This window comes from Fusarium oxysporum, chromosome XII (genome assembly GCF_013085055.1).
Source record: "Fusarium oxysporum Fo47 chromosome XII, complete sequence".
Taxonomy (NCBI): domain Eukaryota; kingdom Fungi; phylum Ascomycota; class Sordariomycetes; order Hypocreales; family Nectriaceae; genus Fusarium; species Fusarium oxysporum.
In genome coordinates this window covers 1,196,916-1,210,824 of record NC_072851.1, presented here as the reverse complement: position 1 = coordinate 1,210,824, position 13,909 = coordinate 1,196,916, and the positions used below count along the sequence as shown (strand labels likewise).

General features: G+C 48.1%; 7 protein-coding genes across 7 annotated transcripts; 5 read left to right on the top strand and 2 right to left on the bottom strand.

The window, feature by feature from the left end:
* Nucleotides 1–731: 731 nt before the first annotated feature.
* FOBCDRAFT_193416 (phosphatidic acid phosphatase type 2/haloperoxidase) lies at nucleotides 732–2,370 on the top strand. Its single transcript, XM_031193671.3, has 2 exons — nucleotides 732–1,214; nucleotides 1,264–2,370. Exons 1-2 carry the CDS (start codon nucleotides 1,032–1,034, stop codon nucleotides 2,206–2,208), a joined length of 1,128 nt encoding a protein of 375 aa, XP_031030292.2. The 5' UTR covers nucleotides 732–1,031; the 3' UTR covers nucleotides 2,209–2,370.
* Nucleotides 2,371–2,624: 254 nt separating this feature from the next.
* On the bottom strand, nucleotides 2,625–3,435 carry FOBCDRAFT_234429 (uncharacterized protein). The gene is made up of 4 exons (XM_031193669.3): nucleotides 3,203–3,435; nucleotides 3,114–3,154; nucleotides 3,020–3,067; nucleotides 2,625–2,958 (listed from the first exon to the last, which is right to left on the bottom strand). Exons 1-4 carry the CDS (start codon nucleotides 3,321–3,323, stop codon nucleotides 2,752–2,754), a joined length of 417 nt encoding a protein of 138 aa, XP_031030290.2. The 5' UTR covers nucleotides 3,324–3,435; the 3' UTR covers nucleotides 2,625–2,751.
* Nucleotides 3,436–3,934: 499 nt separating this feature from the next.
* Nucleotides 3,935–5,208, top strand: FOBCDRAFT_193413 (ubiquitin-conjugating enzyme/RWD-like protein). The gene is made up of 2 exons (XM_031193668.3): nucleotides 3,935–4,747; nucleotides 4,797–5,208. Exons 1-2 carry the CDS (start codon nucleotides 4,034–4,036, stop codon nucleotides 4,974–4,976), a joined length of 894 nt encoding a protein of 297 aa, XP_031030289.2. The 5' UTR covers nucleotides 3,935–4,033; the 3' UTR covers nucleotides 4,977–5,208.
* A 605-nt stretch (nucleotides 5,209–5,813) lies between these two features.
* FOBCDRAFT_193410 (uncharacterized protein) lies at nucleotides 5,814–6,662 on the bottom strand (the record flags this gene model as incomplete). Its single annotated transcript, XM_031193666.3, has 1 exon — nucleotides 5,814–6,662. Exon 1 carries the CDS (start codon nucleotides 6,552–6,554, stop codon nucleotides 5,814–5,816), a length of 741 nt encoding a protein of 246 aa, XP_031030287.2. The 5' UTR covers nucleotides 6,555–6,662.
* Nucleotides 6,663–7,821: 1,159 nt separating this feature from the next.
* FOBCDRAFT_193409 (Alpha/beta hydrolase fold-1) lies at nucleotides 7,822–8,629 on the top strand (the record flags this gene model as incomplete). Its single annotated transcript, XM_031193665.2, has 2 exons — nucleotides 7,822–8,235; nucleotides 8,288–8,629. 2 exons carry the CDS (start codon nucleotides 7,822–7,824, stop codon nucleotides 8,627–8,629), a joined length of 756 nt encoding a protein of 251 aa, XP_031030286.2.
* Nucleotides 8,630–10,213: 1,584 nt separating this feature from the next.
* On the top strand, nucleotides 10,214–11,590 carry FOBCDRAFT_150434 (uncharacterized protein; the record flags this gene model as incomplete). Its single annotated transcript, XM_031193664.2, has 9 exons — nucleotides 10,214–10,346; nucleotides 10,400–10,497; nucleotides 10,545–10,627; nucleotides 10,679–10,796; nucleotides 10,852–10,953; nucleotides 11,009–11,120; nucleotides 11,186–11,264; nucleotides 11,314–11,414; nucleotides 11,472–11,590. The coding sequence occupies 9 exons, from the start codon at nucleotides 10,214–10,216 to the stop codon at nucleotides 11,588–11,590; spliced, it is 945 nt and encodes a 314-aa protein (XP_031030285.2).
* Nucleotides 11,591–12,004: 414 nt separating this feature from the next.
* FOBCDRAFT_150642 (heterokaryon incompatibility protein-domain-containing protein) lies at nucleotides 12,005–13,822 on the top strand (the record flags this gene model as incomplete). The annotated part of the gene is made up of 1 exon (XM_031193663.2): nucleotides 12,005–13,822. The coding sequence occupies one exon, from the start codon at nucleotides 12,005–12,007 to the stop codon at nucleotides 13,820–13,822; it is 1,818 nt and encodes a 605-aa protein (XP_031030284.2).
* Nucleotides 13,823–13,909: the final 87 nt, after the last annotated feature.

Here is a 13,909-nt window from a genome sequence, read left to right as displayed (position 1 = left end):
CTTCCGAAATATAGCTTGAACTCGATCATATCGTTACTTGCAACGTAGTAAATCGCCGATTTGCCTAAAACGTTCTTGTCATTCAGTCGATCCCGACTTGGCGGAAAATACAACGAGGACTGGTTGAGCGATTGCTGAAATCTTGTTTTTGGGACAGCTTCGTTGTTGGACTAATGAGATCTGACAGGTGGTCAGCCACAGCACCAGCCACCATCCCCTGGCACCTCGACTGTTTGGGCTTCAAGGTTATTTACAGCTCTAAAGTTTAACTGAATTATGGATATTTTAACGTCTTAGAGCTAATGCTTTAGTGCAGCGTAAAGCCTAGGCCAATGACAGAGTTATCTGCCTTTCAACCTGTCATCAGTCTACCTGCTCATCAATGAAACTCTGTAATCTTTGTCCAGACAGAGCATCACGGAATTGTGCTCTGGTACAACAATGAGCTAACCACTGAATCATCAGCACAAATTAGCAGGTTTCAAAAGCCTTGGCCAAGCATCGATCGATGCTCATTCCCGTGTTATTAGCCAAAACAACACAGATCGTCAAAATCAAGCCACACTTGTCCCAAGCCAAGACACATCCCTTGTCCACCTGCCAAGGCTATGATTGGCCGTCCGGCACGAAACTGCCGCCTGCAAGCCCGCTCGGCATGAGTCTGCCGTCCAAGGCTCACTTTTTCCTGGAAAAAAGGATTTTGAGCAATGACGTCGACTGTGGCTTTACGTAGCGAAATGAGGTTGCATGCTGTGAAAGGTGCCTACAGGGCAGCGCTGTTGCTGTGTTATTGGTGCTGGTGTGAAACCGTTGAATGACGTTAGTGACGTCAACAGCATGAATCGCGATGTCGCGTGTCACAGGCCCTCTCCACGGATTTATAGAAGGGCAAGCAGCCTCAATTGTTTGTGAACGGCAGGACAAGAGCCAGCAAAGTTCTTTCAGTACCTATTAATTTTGGGTGCAGAGCCACTCAATCCGTGGTCGGCTTTTCCTTCAACACCATTATCTAGCATCACCAAATCGCCAACATGCCCTTCTTCCGTCGAGAAAAGTCCCCTCACCGGGCTTCGCCTGGCACAAAGACTCGCCATCACCAAAAGGCGGTTCACGACCCTCTCCCCATGTCGCGACGCCCTACTTTCGGACAGTGGCTCAAGGGCACATGGCTTGACATCGTCACCATGGCCTGTATGGGCGCTATCGGTCTTGGTGTAAGTATTGACTGCTTCAAACTCAATTATCAATCTAACAATATTCTAGGTTTACTTTGCTAAGCCTGCACCCGCTCGATCATTCCCCGTTACCTTTTCCGACGGCGAGATTGTCTGGCCCGAGTACGGATACCCTCTCCGAGGCGAGATCATTCCCATCTGGGCCGCTGCCTTGTTGGCTGCTCTTGTTCCCATCTTCGTCTTCCTGGTGATGCAGATCCGCATCCGCTCATTCTGGGATGTCAACAACGCTGTCATCGGTCTTCTCTACTCCCTCATCACCGCCGCCGTCTTCCAGGTCTTTGTCAAGTGGCTCATCGGTGGATTCCGACCTCATTTCCTTGAGGTCTGCAAGCCCGACATGGCTCGCGCTCGCACCATGGGAGGATACAACAACAAGGGATATCTTCAGCTTTACTACACTCCCGATATTTGCACTGGCGACAAGAGCGAGATCAACGATGCTCTTGAGTCCATGCCCAGTGGTCACACCACTGCTGCCTTTGCTGGCTTCGTCTACCTCTACCTTTACCTCAACGCTAAGCTTAAGGTCTTCTCCAACTACCATCCTTCCATGTGGAAGCTCATCGTCACCTACGCCCCTCTTCTCGGTGCCGTTCTCATCGGTGGAGCTCTCACTATCGACAAGTATCACCACTTCCACGATGTCCTTGCTGGCGCCATCATTGGAACCATCTTTGCTTTCTCCGCTTACCGAATGACCTACGCCGCTGTCTGGGACTGGCGCTTCAACCACATCCCCCTTAACCGAGGTGCTCCTTTCAACTACTCCATGGGTGATGCTGAGCTCGTTGACGCCGTCTTCACTCGCAAGGTTGGCTGGGGATCTCACGGTGGTAGCTCTCTCGGATATGGACACGGCCACGGCCTGAAGAGTGATGGATCTGAGCACATGCATGGCAGCGGATACAACAACGGTTCTATTCCCCGACGACCTGTCGGCACTGGTGCTCGTGGCGAGGAGATGGTTTAATGGAGTAATAAGTGGCAAGAATCCACATCTGGGGATGATTTGAAGAAGATTGGACGGCGAGTCATAAACTCGTGTACTTTTAATTGTTCGATTACGACTGTATGAGCCTAATACCTTCACGGCCGAATAAAACCAATAAAATGTAAATACCTGACACTTGAACTATGGAAATGGTGATACTCCTTCTGACTGGGGTGCTATTGTTGATAGTGAAGTTTCTTGCTCACTTATCGTCCAACTTTATGATATCTGACTTTAATCACAAGTCACCCTTCTCGAAACCTACGCTTTAGCAGTCACCCTTTGCACCGCGAGCTGAATGATACACGACATCGACATCGTAGTGGCTATCTCAGGCGCCCGGGTTTGATCTCCAAGTCACGTTGATGTTACCGGTTGACTGTTTATTTCACTCGATGGAGTGTACTTTTTGGAAGCATGTCATATATCATTTAATCCTTTGAGATCCATCGGGTTCTACTCTTGACTGCTATTTGTCTTACGAGTAACACACCCCATACCCTGACCTTCATGATTGTTCGTTCAACGGCTGCTATGCTTAGCGCGAGCCTCCTCCTCCTCCTGATCCATCTGCTGCTTCCACTCGCTCTTGCTGGTGTTGTGTTCCATCTTCTTTCCAGGCATGCTGTCGGTCTTGCTCTTCTTCTTTTCAAGCTGCTCTGCATCTTCTCGTGCGAGCTCAGCGTCGATTTCGGCACCGCGAGAGGGCTTGTTGCCGTGCATGGTGGCCTGGGCAAGCAGTTAGATGTTTGTGTGGCACCTGAGTAGTAAGTACTCTGGTAATACTTACTGCGAAGCCTGGTTCGTGCTTCATACGGTCTGCAATTATTCTATTGGTCTATGAAGCTTAGCCACTGACCTTATGCTTGAAATTGAGAACTTACGTCGGCCTCTTGAAGCTCATTCATAATTCCCTCTTTGTGTACTACAACCATTTAGATAAGGAAATGATTGAACGGTTTGAAGAACTTACGGTAGCCCTCGGGGTTGACGTTGGGGTGCGTGCGGCCCTCCTCACGAACTTCCTCCCGGCTATAGTGGCGCTGATCTCCGCCTTCATACGAAGAAGGGTATCCGACGTTTGATTGAGACATATTGATATTGATGAGCTGCGATTGAGTTGATATCTGTTGAGTAGTTGACTGATATGAAGAGCACTGTCTGGCTTTCAGAGCTTACACTATTTGTAGTGCTTGCTAGCTCGATGGCCCATCATCTCCGCGTCATTCAAGCAGCGAACACGGCCATTTTAATGTTTACGCAAGACGTCACTAACGGACGACATGATGCGCAGCTGCAGTCATTTGGGAAATGATCAACATGACTTGAGAGCCTACGTCCAATGAAATATCATTAGCATGTCAAGTTCGCCATGCTGAGAATAATTTCGATGTTGGAATACGGATGACCATTATTTATTTTATGCTGATGAATGGGCGTAGGTAAATGCGGAGGGGCGGAACAAGCCGAACAGAAGGAACGAAAGAAAAATGAAAACTTCTTGGTCTCACAGAGGCGTCCAAGATACTATACCTCTTCACAATGCTCTTAGCCAATTCCATTCTTGTTGCAGTCGCTGCACTCGGCCCAGGGTAGCTGATCCCAGATATGATAAGATAAGAAATTCGAGATAAGATAACGACAGCGGTGTCGGACATCTGTTCCTCACGTGATTGGTGAATTTTCTCCAGCCGCGTAACAATTTCTACAAATCACGCGTAAAGTGGTTGTTATTTCGGCGACACTAAATTGGTATTGTCCTCTTGTTGATCTCACAGGCTGCTGAGAGACTGTTATAGTCGTCATGTCTTCTGATGAGGGGTCCCAAAATGCCTTGCCGAAAGAGCTCATGGAGCTCCAATTAGGTCAAATTGACCTCCTCATGGCGATGTATGCGTCGGATGATGCGATTGCCATGGACTCTACGGCGTCTGACTTGATTGGCAGGCTGAGGGACTGGTGTGAAAATGACGGGGAAGCCACACCAAAGTTCTCAGAGACAGTCATAAATCTCCAGCTCAGGGTCGATGTTGAAGAGGAAGATTCTTCAACAAGAACTCTACAGCTCACATTGACAGTGCCTTTGAAGTGTCAAAAACTAGATGAACTAACAGAACCGCCGCCAATAAGGACCAGGATACAACAGCCGGATTGGATGAGCAAAGGAGATGTTGCAAAGTTGAACACTGAGATTCCTGAAGAGGATATCCTTTCAGTCATCGAGCATGTCAAGGAGGCCGCCTCTGAGCATATCTCAAGTTTAAAGCAAGCGGAAATTGCAAATCCCCCAATAGCAGACGCATCATTAGTCCGAGTCTGGTTCTACTTCCCTTCTATCAGCACAAGGGCAAAGCGAGATGATTTCGTCAACTATGCGCCGACCTACGGACTCACTGGCTTTCTCCTAGCTGGCAAGCCAGGTATCCTGTGTCTGGAAGGGGGATCAGTTGCGGTTGACGACTTCATGAAATTCATCAAGACAGAAAGCTGGGGTGATATCCCAGCGCATCACAAAAAGGTACGTCAAGCATGCGAATGGGCATGGGGAAGGCTGACAGTGAGACTAGGTCAGCGAGAGATATCGAGAGGAAGCGGTGGATCTGAAGCGTGTTTTTTCGGATATGCAGGAGATCACGGATATGATTGAGAAGAGGGGTGCGAGGGGAAACCGTGGTGATATGAAGGCACTAGAAGCGTGGCTGGTTGAGTGTGGGCTTGGTGAAGCGTTCGGCAAAATTCTGATGTGAATATCAGCTCTCGAAAAGGCAGCCATAATATGCAAGAAGCATGAATGAACCAGGGCAGACTCTGGCCAAGGGTGGATGTTGAGAGACTCAACACAGCATGTTATCCTTTGCATTCCATTCTTTGTCTTCTGCATCGTGAACAATTGCAGACCGTCTGATCTTGTTATCATGAGAAAGGAAAAGACTAGGATGTTATTGACTAATTCAACTACGTGAGCTATATCGGTTCGAAGCTGACGTGAATTTACCGTGATGTCGCAGGATGCGAAAAGGGAATATAAAAGTACGTTTAAACTTCTCGCCCATTTATGTTTCTTGTCCTCGTTGACTCAAGTATCTCAGGCACTAACTCTTCAAGAATATTCAATCATCCAAACTCTAGCACACTTAGAACATTTTATATCACGATGTTGGCTGCGAAGATTGATGAGACCCCAGTAAACACTCATACTACAAGAGATGGGCAGATTGCAGGATCCATGCGCTGCTCAAAGGAGGACTGTAATAACTGGGCTGAAGCAAACTCCCGCTTCTGCACCGCTCGTAAGTCTCCGCCGTTGTAACTATGGCATTCCTGAAACAAGTTGACTCGGGAAATAGACAAAGGTTAAGATTGAGTCGCCATGGAAGCGGTGAACCCTCGGATGCTTGTAATCATGGTTCAAGAGGATAGTATTTGTTCGGCACATAGCACTAGTACCTGAGATTTTGTAGGTATTCATCGGGAGACAGAGATAGATCTATTCTAAACGTAAAAGATGCGAAGAACGCCGGCTCTGACATAAGAAAATGCGTAATAAAAACAAGAAAACCCCGATACAACTTTTTTGCCCGTGTTCAGACACTTTCGGCATAGCCAGCCTCCTTAGCTGGCTTCTGCTTCTTGGTGAATAGCTTCTGCCCAACCTTGTCCGTCATCTCATCTGCCTTGTCACCCAAGAAAGTCTTGATGCAACCATAAACACCGGAGGTGAGCCACAGGATGGAGTTGACGAGATCGATCCAAACAGCTGTCTTCATGGCGCCGGTGCTAGCGCCCTTGTACTTGTCATCGCTGTCTCGATGGAGGAAGATGCCAGCAAAGATTCCGAAGACGACGAGCCAAGTGATAAAGAGGATGAGGTCCCAGGCGAAAGCTCGGTAGGTCTTGAAGAGCTTGAGCTTGCTGCCGATGAAGGGAAGAGCGCCGAGGGGAGTAAGGACGACGAAGAGAATAGCGGTGGTGGCTGAGAGGCCAGCGATGACGAGAGCGAAGTACCATTCTGGTGAGAAGCCGTAGTCGGTGTCTTGAGCCTTATCGACGCGATGGCCGTAGAAACCGCAGGCGATGATAGCGAAAAGGAACTGAAGACCTCGACAGACCATACGAGGTACTGCCTCGAAGGTCTTGAGCCAAGTCTTGCCCATGGTCTTTCCGGTCTCGGCGCCCTCGTTGAAGGCATGACGACCGGCCTGTCGACCGAGTTCCTTCTTATCAGCGGCGCGGAATTCGGAGGTCGCTCCAGCGAAGGATCTAGCAGTGTTGCCGAGCTCGATGGCGGTCTGGCCGGCCTTGATAGCGTTGTCAAACTTGCCCATGATGAAGTTGGATTATTGGTATTAAAGTGTTGTTGAAGATGATTTGCGTGTTTCGCGTGATGACGATAGATGACCAAGGAATGAAATTGAACTGCACAGCAGTGTAGAAAAAGAGAGAAATAAATAGACGATGAGTCGTAAAACGATAGTGATTTGGATAACAGAACCAACAGAAGTAGACCATCGCATCTTTATACAGCATCAATGATCAACATCGTCAATAGACGCTGATGCGCTTTCTCATGTTGAGCAACCAACAGCCAATCGACAATGAAACGAGGCCGTTAACAAAGAGACCCAGCGCCATTCATTGAGCCCCAATCGTTTGTTGGTAGCCGCTAAGACCAGGCGCTTAGCGAAACTGGGCCTTTGTTAGGCGCTGCCTCAGAGCCAATGGAGGGGCGAGCGCTGGGGAATAAAGAAACGAGAATAGAACAATTGGAAGAAGGCAGAGCAAAACAAAGCCAAGGGCTACGCGTTTAAGAATGCCAAAAATAAAGTGAGTCGATCAATGGGGAGTAGTTGTTCGTGAAAGGGCTTTGTTACAAGGCCTTTTCGCTTTTGACAGTGGATACACCCGCTATCTACCGAACTCTGAAACTGCCTCCTTTCAGCGTTTGTACATCAATGGCCTCAGTACGCGAAACAAAGCTACCCGCGAGACTCTTCAGCCCAGCGCTGCAGATAAGCCCATTTGTTCTTTGATGTGTTCCTTTCTATTGACTCTTGCCGAGTTTGTGATTGGAATTCCCCCAGACTCCGCCAAGCTTGAAATCAGCCAGTCCGGGCGCCCGCAACGTATGGAGTTTAACGATTACACAGGGTGAGAGGGCAATCAGAGAAAAGAGCATGCAAAGTTTACCAAGTTATTGTGACCTATGATAATCTATCCAAACCTATAAGTATTTCTTTTATCGATGGACAATATCTTAAGACTCTTAGTCCGATGCGGCCAACTCCAAGCCTCGGCTCTGTAGATCGCAGGAATTTAGGGCTGACAGGATCCATGCTCAAGATCTATGGCTGAACGTGTTGGTTCGCGGTGCTTTTACTCATTCAGGTAACGCTTCCCCAAAATTACCAATCAGAAGAAATCGTATCTCCTCCGAAAACGCGGAGATGGCTGGGTATTGCAATCCGATGACAAACGTCGTACAATCAACCAACAGCACAAACCGCATACAAAAGGCCACGATCGCTTTCTTACACAACTTTCAGCGAACTACTTGCTCTTCATATCTTTTCAACCACACAAGCAAACTCAACAATGGCAACCCCAACTGTCGTTATCATCCCTGGATCGTTTGCACCATCAAAACACTATCGTGTGTTCACAGAGAGCCTCGAGCGACATGGCATCGACTCGCGCGTGATCGATACTCCATCGGTTGGCAAGCGGGGTAATCTTCGGCCTGCAACAATGAGCGACGACGTCGACGAGATCACCAATGTTGTTTCAAAGCTTCTTGACGAGGGAAAGGAGGTCGTTCTTATGACCCATTCCTATGGAGGCATCCCTGGAACCCAGAGTCTCAGCAAGCTTTCGCGAAAGGCTCGCGAGGCTGAGGGAAAGCAAGGAGGAATCGACAAGATTATCTATCTTGCATCAGTCGTGTTGCAACCTGGTGTTTCCAACTTGGATGCATTTGGATCAGCCCTGCCTGACTTTCTCGATCTCAAGGTTCTGCATTGTATCGTCCAGTTCAAGAAAATGTTGCTAATATTGGATGCAGGATGATTACATGACTCTTGATCCCAAGGGTCACGCGACTTATACCTTCTCTGACTTACCTTTCGACGAAGCTTTTGAGCTGGCAAAGCAGATGCCAGAACACTCAACACCAAGCTTCCGGGAACCACTGACGTATCCTGGATATAATGATGTCGAAGTGCATTATATCGTGTGCGAACAGGACCAGATTATCCCGCCCCAGTTCCAGCGTGGCATGATTGAAGCTGTCAAGACTTCAAGTGGAAGGGAGGTTACAGCGCACAGTTTCGACAGCGGACATGTGCCCACGGTTAGCCAGCCTGACAATGTTTCTAAGGTTGTGAAGGAGATAATTGGAGCTTGATTGATATGGCTTGGTCTATCTCAGAGAAGATGATAGTCAAGTATAATTTGAATGACATCCGCTGCCCCTGCACTATCGATTGCCGTCTCTTTGCTCAAAAAGTCTTTGCAAGAATCTTGTCCTTAAGGTTCTAAGGAAGACGGCATATCCTTGAACCCTACGGGGCTTAGTTTCGGCAACTTCTATCATGCATGATAAGGGATCAGGCTTCTTACCACAGAAACGTGAATGCGCAGCAAAACGCCCAATAACCGGTGTCTGGTTGGAAGCGGGATCTGACAGGTAGGAATGTTTCCTTGTCAATATCTTGGGCCTTCATCGCAGCGTTGAATAGGATCCATGTAATTGCCATGATAGGCACGTACGCGCCGATCGAGCCAGCGAAAGCTGTCAGTTGGATATGCCGAGTGTTCAAACGGCGATGATTGACAGAGTGCAAGATAGCAGGCATCACCTTCAAGCTCCGGAATACCACTTTTGGTCTATCACGACTATGTCAGAAACTTCCAAAAAAAGAACGATGGATAGAGGATGAGGCTACTGACCATACTGACTCCTCCAATGTCTATTGAACCGACTCGCTCAACATCGCCTCCCTTTTTGGAAGTCTCTTGAGTGAGGGACGAGGGATACATGGTGGCATCAGGATGCCCAACTACGAGGGGTGACGGATGAAGAACAGGGACAGGAAAAGAAAGTTATATAAACAGAAGGACGGCCACAAGGTTGAGATTATATATCTTGATCAAGTGTGTATATCAACATGGCTAATCAAGTTCTCGGTTCCGTATCCCCAAGTCAAGTCCATCTCTGAGTGCAATCTCAAATAACAAGTATCCAACAGTACACCCACCCACTCAGGATACCAAGAAGCACTAGATCCGTTGGTTGCATCGATTGGCAATCATTTAATTCGGAACCAAGGACGCGAAGCGACAACGGAAAGAAGAGGTTCTACTAATAGCTCGCTTAGCTCTATTACTCTTCTTGTTAATGCATCTTTAACCGGACCAAATCCCCCGCACGCTATCCCCCGCACTCTACGATCATTAAGGTACAGTGAGAAGGTCCAGGCGAGAGTTTGTTATCTGCCACAGCCAAAACTACGTCAAGATCCCTGCGAGGCAAATGGATCAGCGAAGGGAATCACTTATCAGCCACTAGCCTTCTTTCGCCTTTCAACTATGGACCTTTTGGGAAACAAACACGATCAAGATAAACTCACGTGGAACTGTAGCTTCCATCGGCTTATCAGCTCAAGTCAAACGATGGAATTGAGGGGAACCATGTCTGATAAGATCGGTACTTGGGCCTATTCCCCGGTCTTAGCTGGTATGGCAACATGCTTTCGCTTGGACCTTCTCATCAAAGACCGAGACTACCCGCTACCATATGAGAGAAGGATTCGCGTTGGTCATTGTTCATCGCGTGAATCGGCTTCAGAAGCCCAATCGCTGGAGCCAATGTTCCGGAGTCGGACAACGATACAAAACATTATAAACAAGCAAGCCTTGACAAGCCTTGGTGAGATATCAACAGAGTAGCTTCCCACCCATAATATCATCGAACTCGGACATCCAAGCAATGGCACCCTCACTTGTTACCATAGACGCCTCGGAGCCTCTTGAGAAGGTCTTCTCGGTCATCGACAGAGATGGCGGAGTCATTGTATCCAACTTCCTCTCCCCAGAACTTTTAAAAGAGTCTATGGCAGCGAGTTAGTAACCGGCAAATTTCACTTTTGGGGCCGATACTAACACATACTCCAAGTTGAGCCTCATTTTTCGGGCCGTAAGCTGTACACCTCAACATCGACCCATGATGAGCTTGGCGAAGATTTCTTTCCCGAAGGGTCTCAGCGAGTATACGTTAGTATACTCATCACTGAATCTTTGGCTAAGTCTAATGTTCCTAGGGACTGCTGGCTAAGATGCCTGCGCAAATTGTCAAGATCATGCGGCTGCCCGTTTGGCAGGGCATAATGGCGCACTATCTAAAGTAAGTCGACAAAAGCTTGATCAAAGACCGTTTGACTGATATTCGGGTCAGCGATGAGTTCTCATCGTACACAGGAGATAAATTGGTTCCACAAAAGAGTGGCTACGTGCTAGCCTCAACGGCAGCCTTACGATTGGTACCGGGGGCCAAGCCCCAGCCTCTTCATAGGGTATGTCCTTAGAAGCGATATCTAGGACTTTATATCTAACGGTGATATGGTACAGGATCAAATTGCATACCAGACTCGTCCAGACCCGAGCAACCCTCTCTTCACTCCGATCTTTGGATGTTTGATTGCTGGATCGAAGTGCACCTACAAAAATGGGGTAAGATAGTCCATTGCACTGCTGCACTTCACGGACTGACAGTGGCTCTACTTAGGCTACAGCTGTTATACCTGGCAGTCACCTTTGGGGCGCTGATCGTATCCCGAAGTTAGAAGAATGCACGTATGCAGAGATGGAGCCTGGATCAGCGTTGTTTACTCTAGGATGTGAGTTCCTTCCACGAGGTTACCTAACTAGATTACCGAGATTTTTAAGTTGACGCCCCATATAGCCACTTATCACGCCGCGGGAGAGAACAAGTGTGATAGATCAGACCCCGACGCTCTCCGCACTCTCTTTGCATGCTTTGCGTCAGTAAATCAAATTACACGATGTCGAACCCAGTTAACGTCTCTATAGGCAGCGTGACTACTACCGGCTTGACCAGGATGAAGTCCTCAGTACTCCCATCGAGATTGCTCGAACTCTGCCCGATGACATCCTCAGATTGGCAGGCTACTGTACGTAACTCTATAACCCACCCATGTGAAGGGAGAAAGCTTACTGATTTCGTATAGACAAGGCTGTTAGCGGAGTTGGCTATGTCGAGGACCACCAAAACCCAGTGGAGTTTATGCAAAAGCAGGAGAATGGGATTGGCAAGTTTGGGCCGGCTAGCGACATGATAACTGTCTAGAAGGATGCCAGAGATTATATAAGTCAGGAAATGTTTAACCCATGCCCTCAGGAGTCGTGTGCTTCGTGAAAAATGCGATGCCCACGTGGCATAAGCACAGGGGTAGCAGCACTGATCTCACAGTCACTTTGCAAGTTCACCACAACGGACATCTTGCCTGGAAGCAGCGTTAGACTGGTTTTTTAAAAAAAGATTAGCATATTTTGGACTCCATGCTATTTAAGTGCCAAACCAGTATTGCGGGATTCCTCATGAGTCCAGATGGTTTTGATGTTGAGGTAGTATTTGACGAGAGCTTTAACCCTAAATATATTTGGCAAGGTGGGGCAAGGCCAGAAACTGTCAGCATTGGATAGCCGTGATTTACTTTCGAACTATTCCTATTCTAATGCGATTCTTGAATGAATACTCGAAATGTATTCGGATATCAAATACAGTCAACTTGAAGATCCTGACCATTGGATCAGACTCATCAAACTAGAGCCTGCTCCGTCGGAACCTACTTCTGATCCCGATCGACCAGATCTCCTCGTGTGCAATATTGAGGAATATGTTCGCGGCGACTCTCAGCCATATACAGCTTTATCTTATGTCTGGGAATCTCCAAGCAGCCCCAAAAGGCTGGTTAGCATTGATGGGACGACAATAGACATTAGCTCAACCGTCGAGAATGCCCTTCGACGTCTACGGTTTCGCAAAAAGCCTCGATGGCTTTGGGTCGATCAGCTGTGTATCAACCAAGCTGACGAAGTCGAAAAGAGCCGCCAGGTTCATCAAATGCACCATATCTACAGGGAAGCAGATCAGGTGATCGCATGGTTGGGTAATGGTGATGAGAGCAGCGATCTCATATGCCGCTTGATGCGCGACACAGGCCGAGCCCTGCGCTCTAACGACCTTGAGGCTTTGCGTAAGCTTTACTCTGGCAACAAGGAGGAAGGTTCCATTGATATAGAAGCTGCTAAAACGGCGTTCCATGATTACTGTCAACGACGCTATTGGCAACGTCTTTGGATCATGCAGGAGTTTGCCGTTGGTCGGCGTATTGCCATTGCCTGTGGTGGCTGGATTGTGAAGTACGATCTCATAGATCAGACGCTGGAAGCCCCGAGTATTGTTCAACGTCGCGCGCGAAAGAAGTCCGTCGATGGGCTTGAGATGCTGATTCGGAATCTGAATTATGTCTACTCCACTCCCCTCAACAGCTATGTTTATAGCCTGTTCACCAGACGATGGCACTATGTCTATACTCCCGATGGAGAGAGTCCATGGGGCCAACCCCTTCTACAGGTCGTCGCAGTATCGCTCACTCTGGAAGTCGACTACAACGTTGTACACGCGACCGATCCGCGGGATCGCATCTTTGCATTACTAAACCTAACTGGAGACAGGGATCATTTTAACTTGTTCCCAGACTACTCTATGACAGTTGAAGAAGTGTACAGAGAAACAGCCTGTAAAATTCTAGAAAAAGGCACTATTGATGTTCTCATGTACTGCCAAAGGCCTAGAAAACTTGCCTCTCTGCCCAGTTGGGTACCCGACTGGAGCATGGATGTTCTGCATCCGAACGCCCAGCCAGCCTGGGATACTCCTTTCAAGGCGTCAGGAACATATACCGCTGTACCAAAATTTCCCCAATTCGACATAGCGACGTTTGAAGGCATTTACGTGGATAAAGTGAAAGACATCGGCGCAACTTGGGACCCAAACTGGTTAAAACCCATTAACCAGGCTGCAGCCAACCAATGGCTCAAAAGCATCAGAAGATTTTGCGATAGCTCACCAAGAATCAGGGTTGGGGAAGAGCGCTTAGATGCTGCGCGCATCGGGATACTCGATGGTACTACTTACTTCACTACGGTGCCATATCAGGGTTGGGGATCTCAGTGTGCAGAAGAAGTCGAGAAAATTCAGCGTCCTGACACACTTGGAAGAGAGGAAGCCGGAGAGGCTTCGTCTGCAGAAGGCTCTTTCTATGCTTCCGCTCTTATGCGGATGCACACGAGACGTGCCTTTATGACTTCCACGGGCTTTGTTGGGGTAGGTCCACTGGATATGCAGCCAGGAGATGAAGTCTGTATCCTGCTTGGAGGGAAGGTACCCTACCTATTGCGACCTCAGAGCGATGAGACATATACACTTGTGGGAGAGGCGTACGTGCACGGAGTCATGCACGGAGAACTCTTCAAAGGCGGTGCTAGAAACCTACGAAGCTTTACTGTAAAGTAGACCAGAGCATATTCTTATTTATTTACAGCCCAGACAATTCAATTTTGCGCATTCCAAGCATTGAGATTGGAATATCTTAAGGGTAAA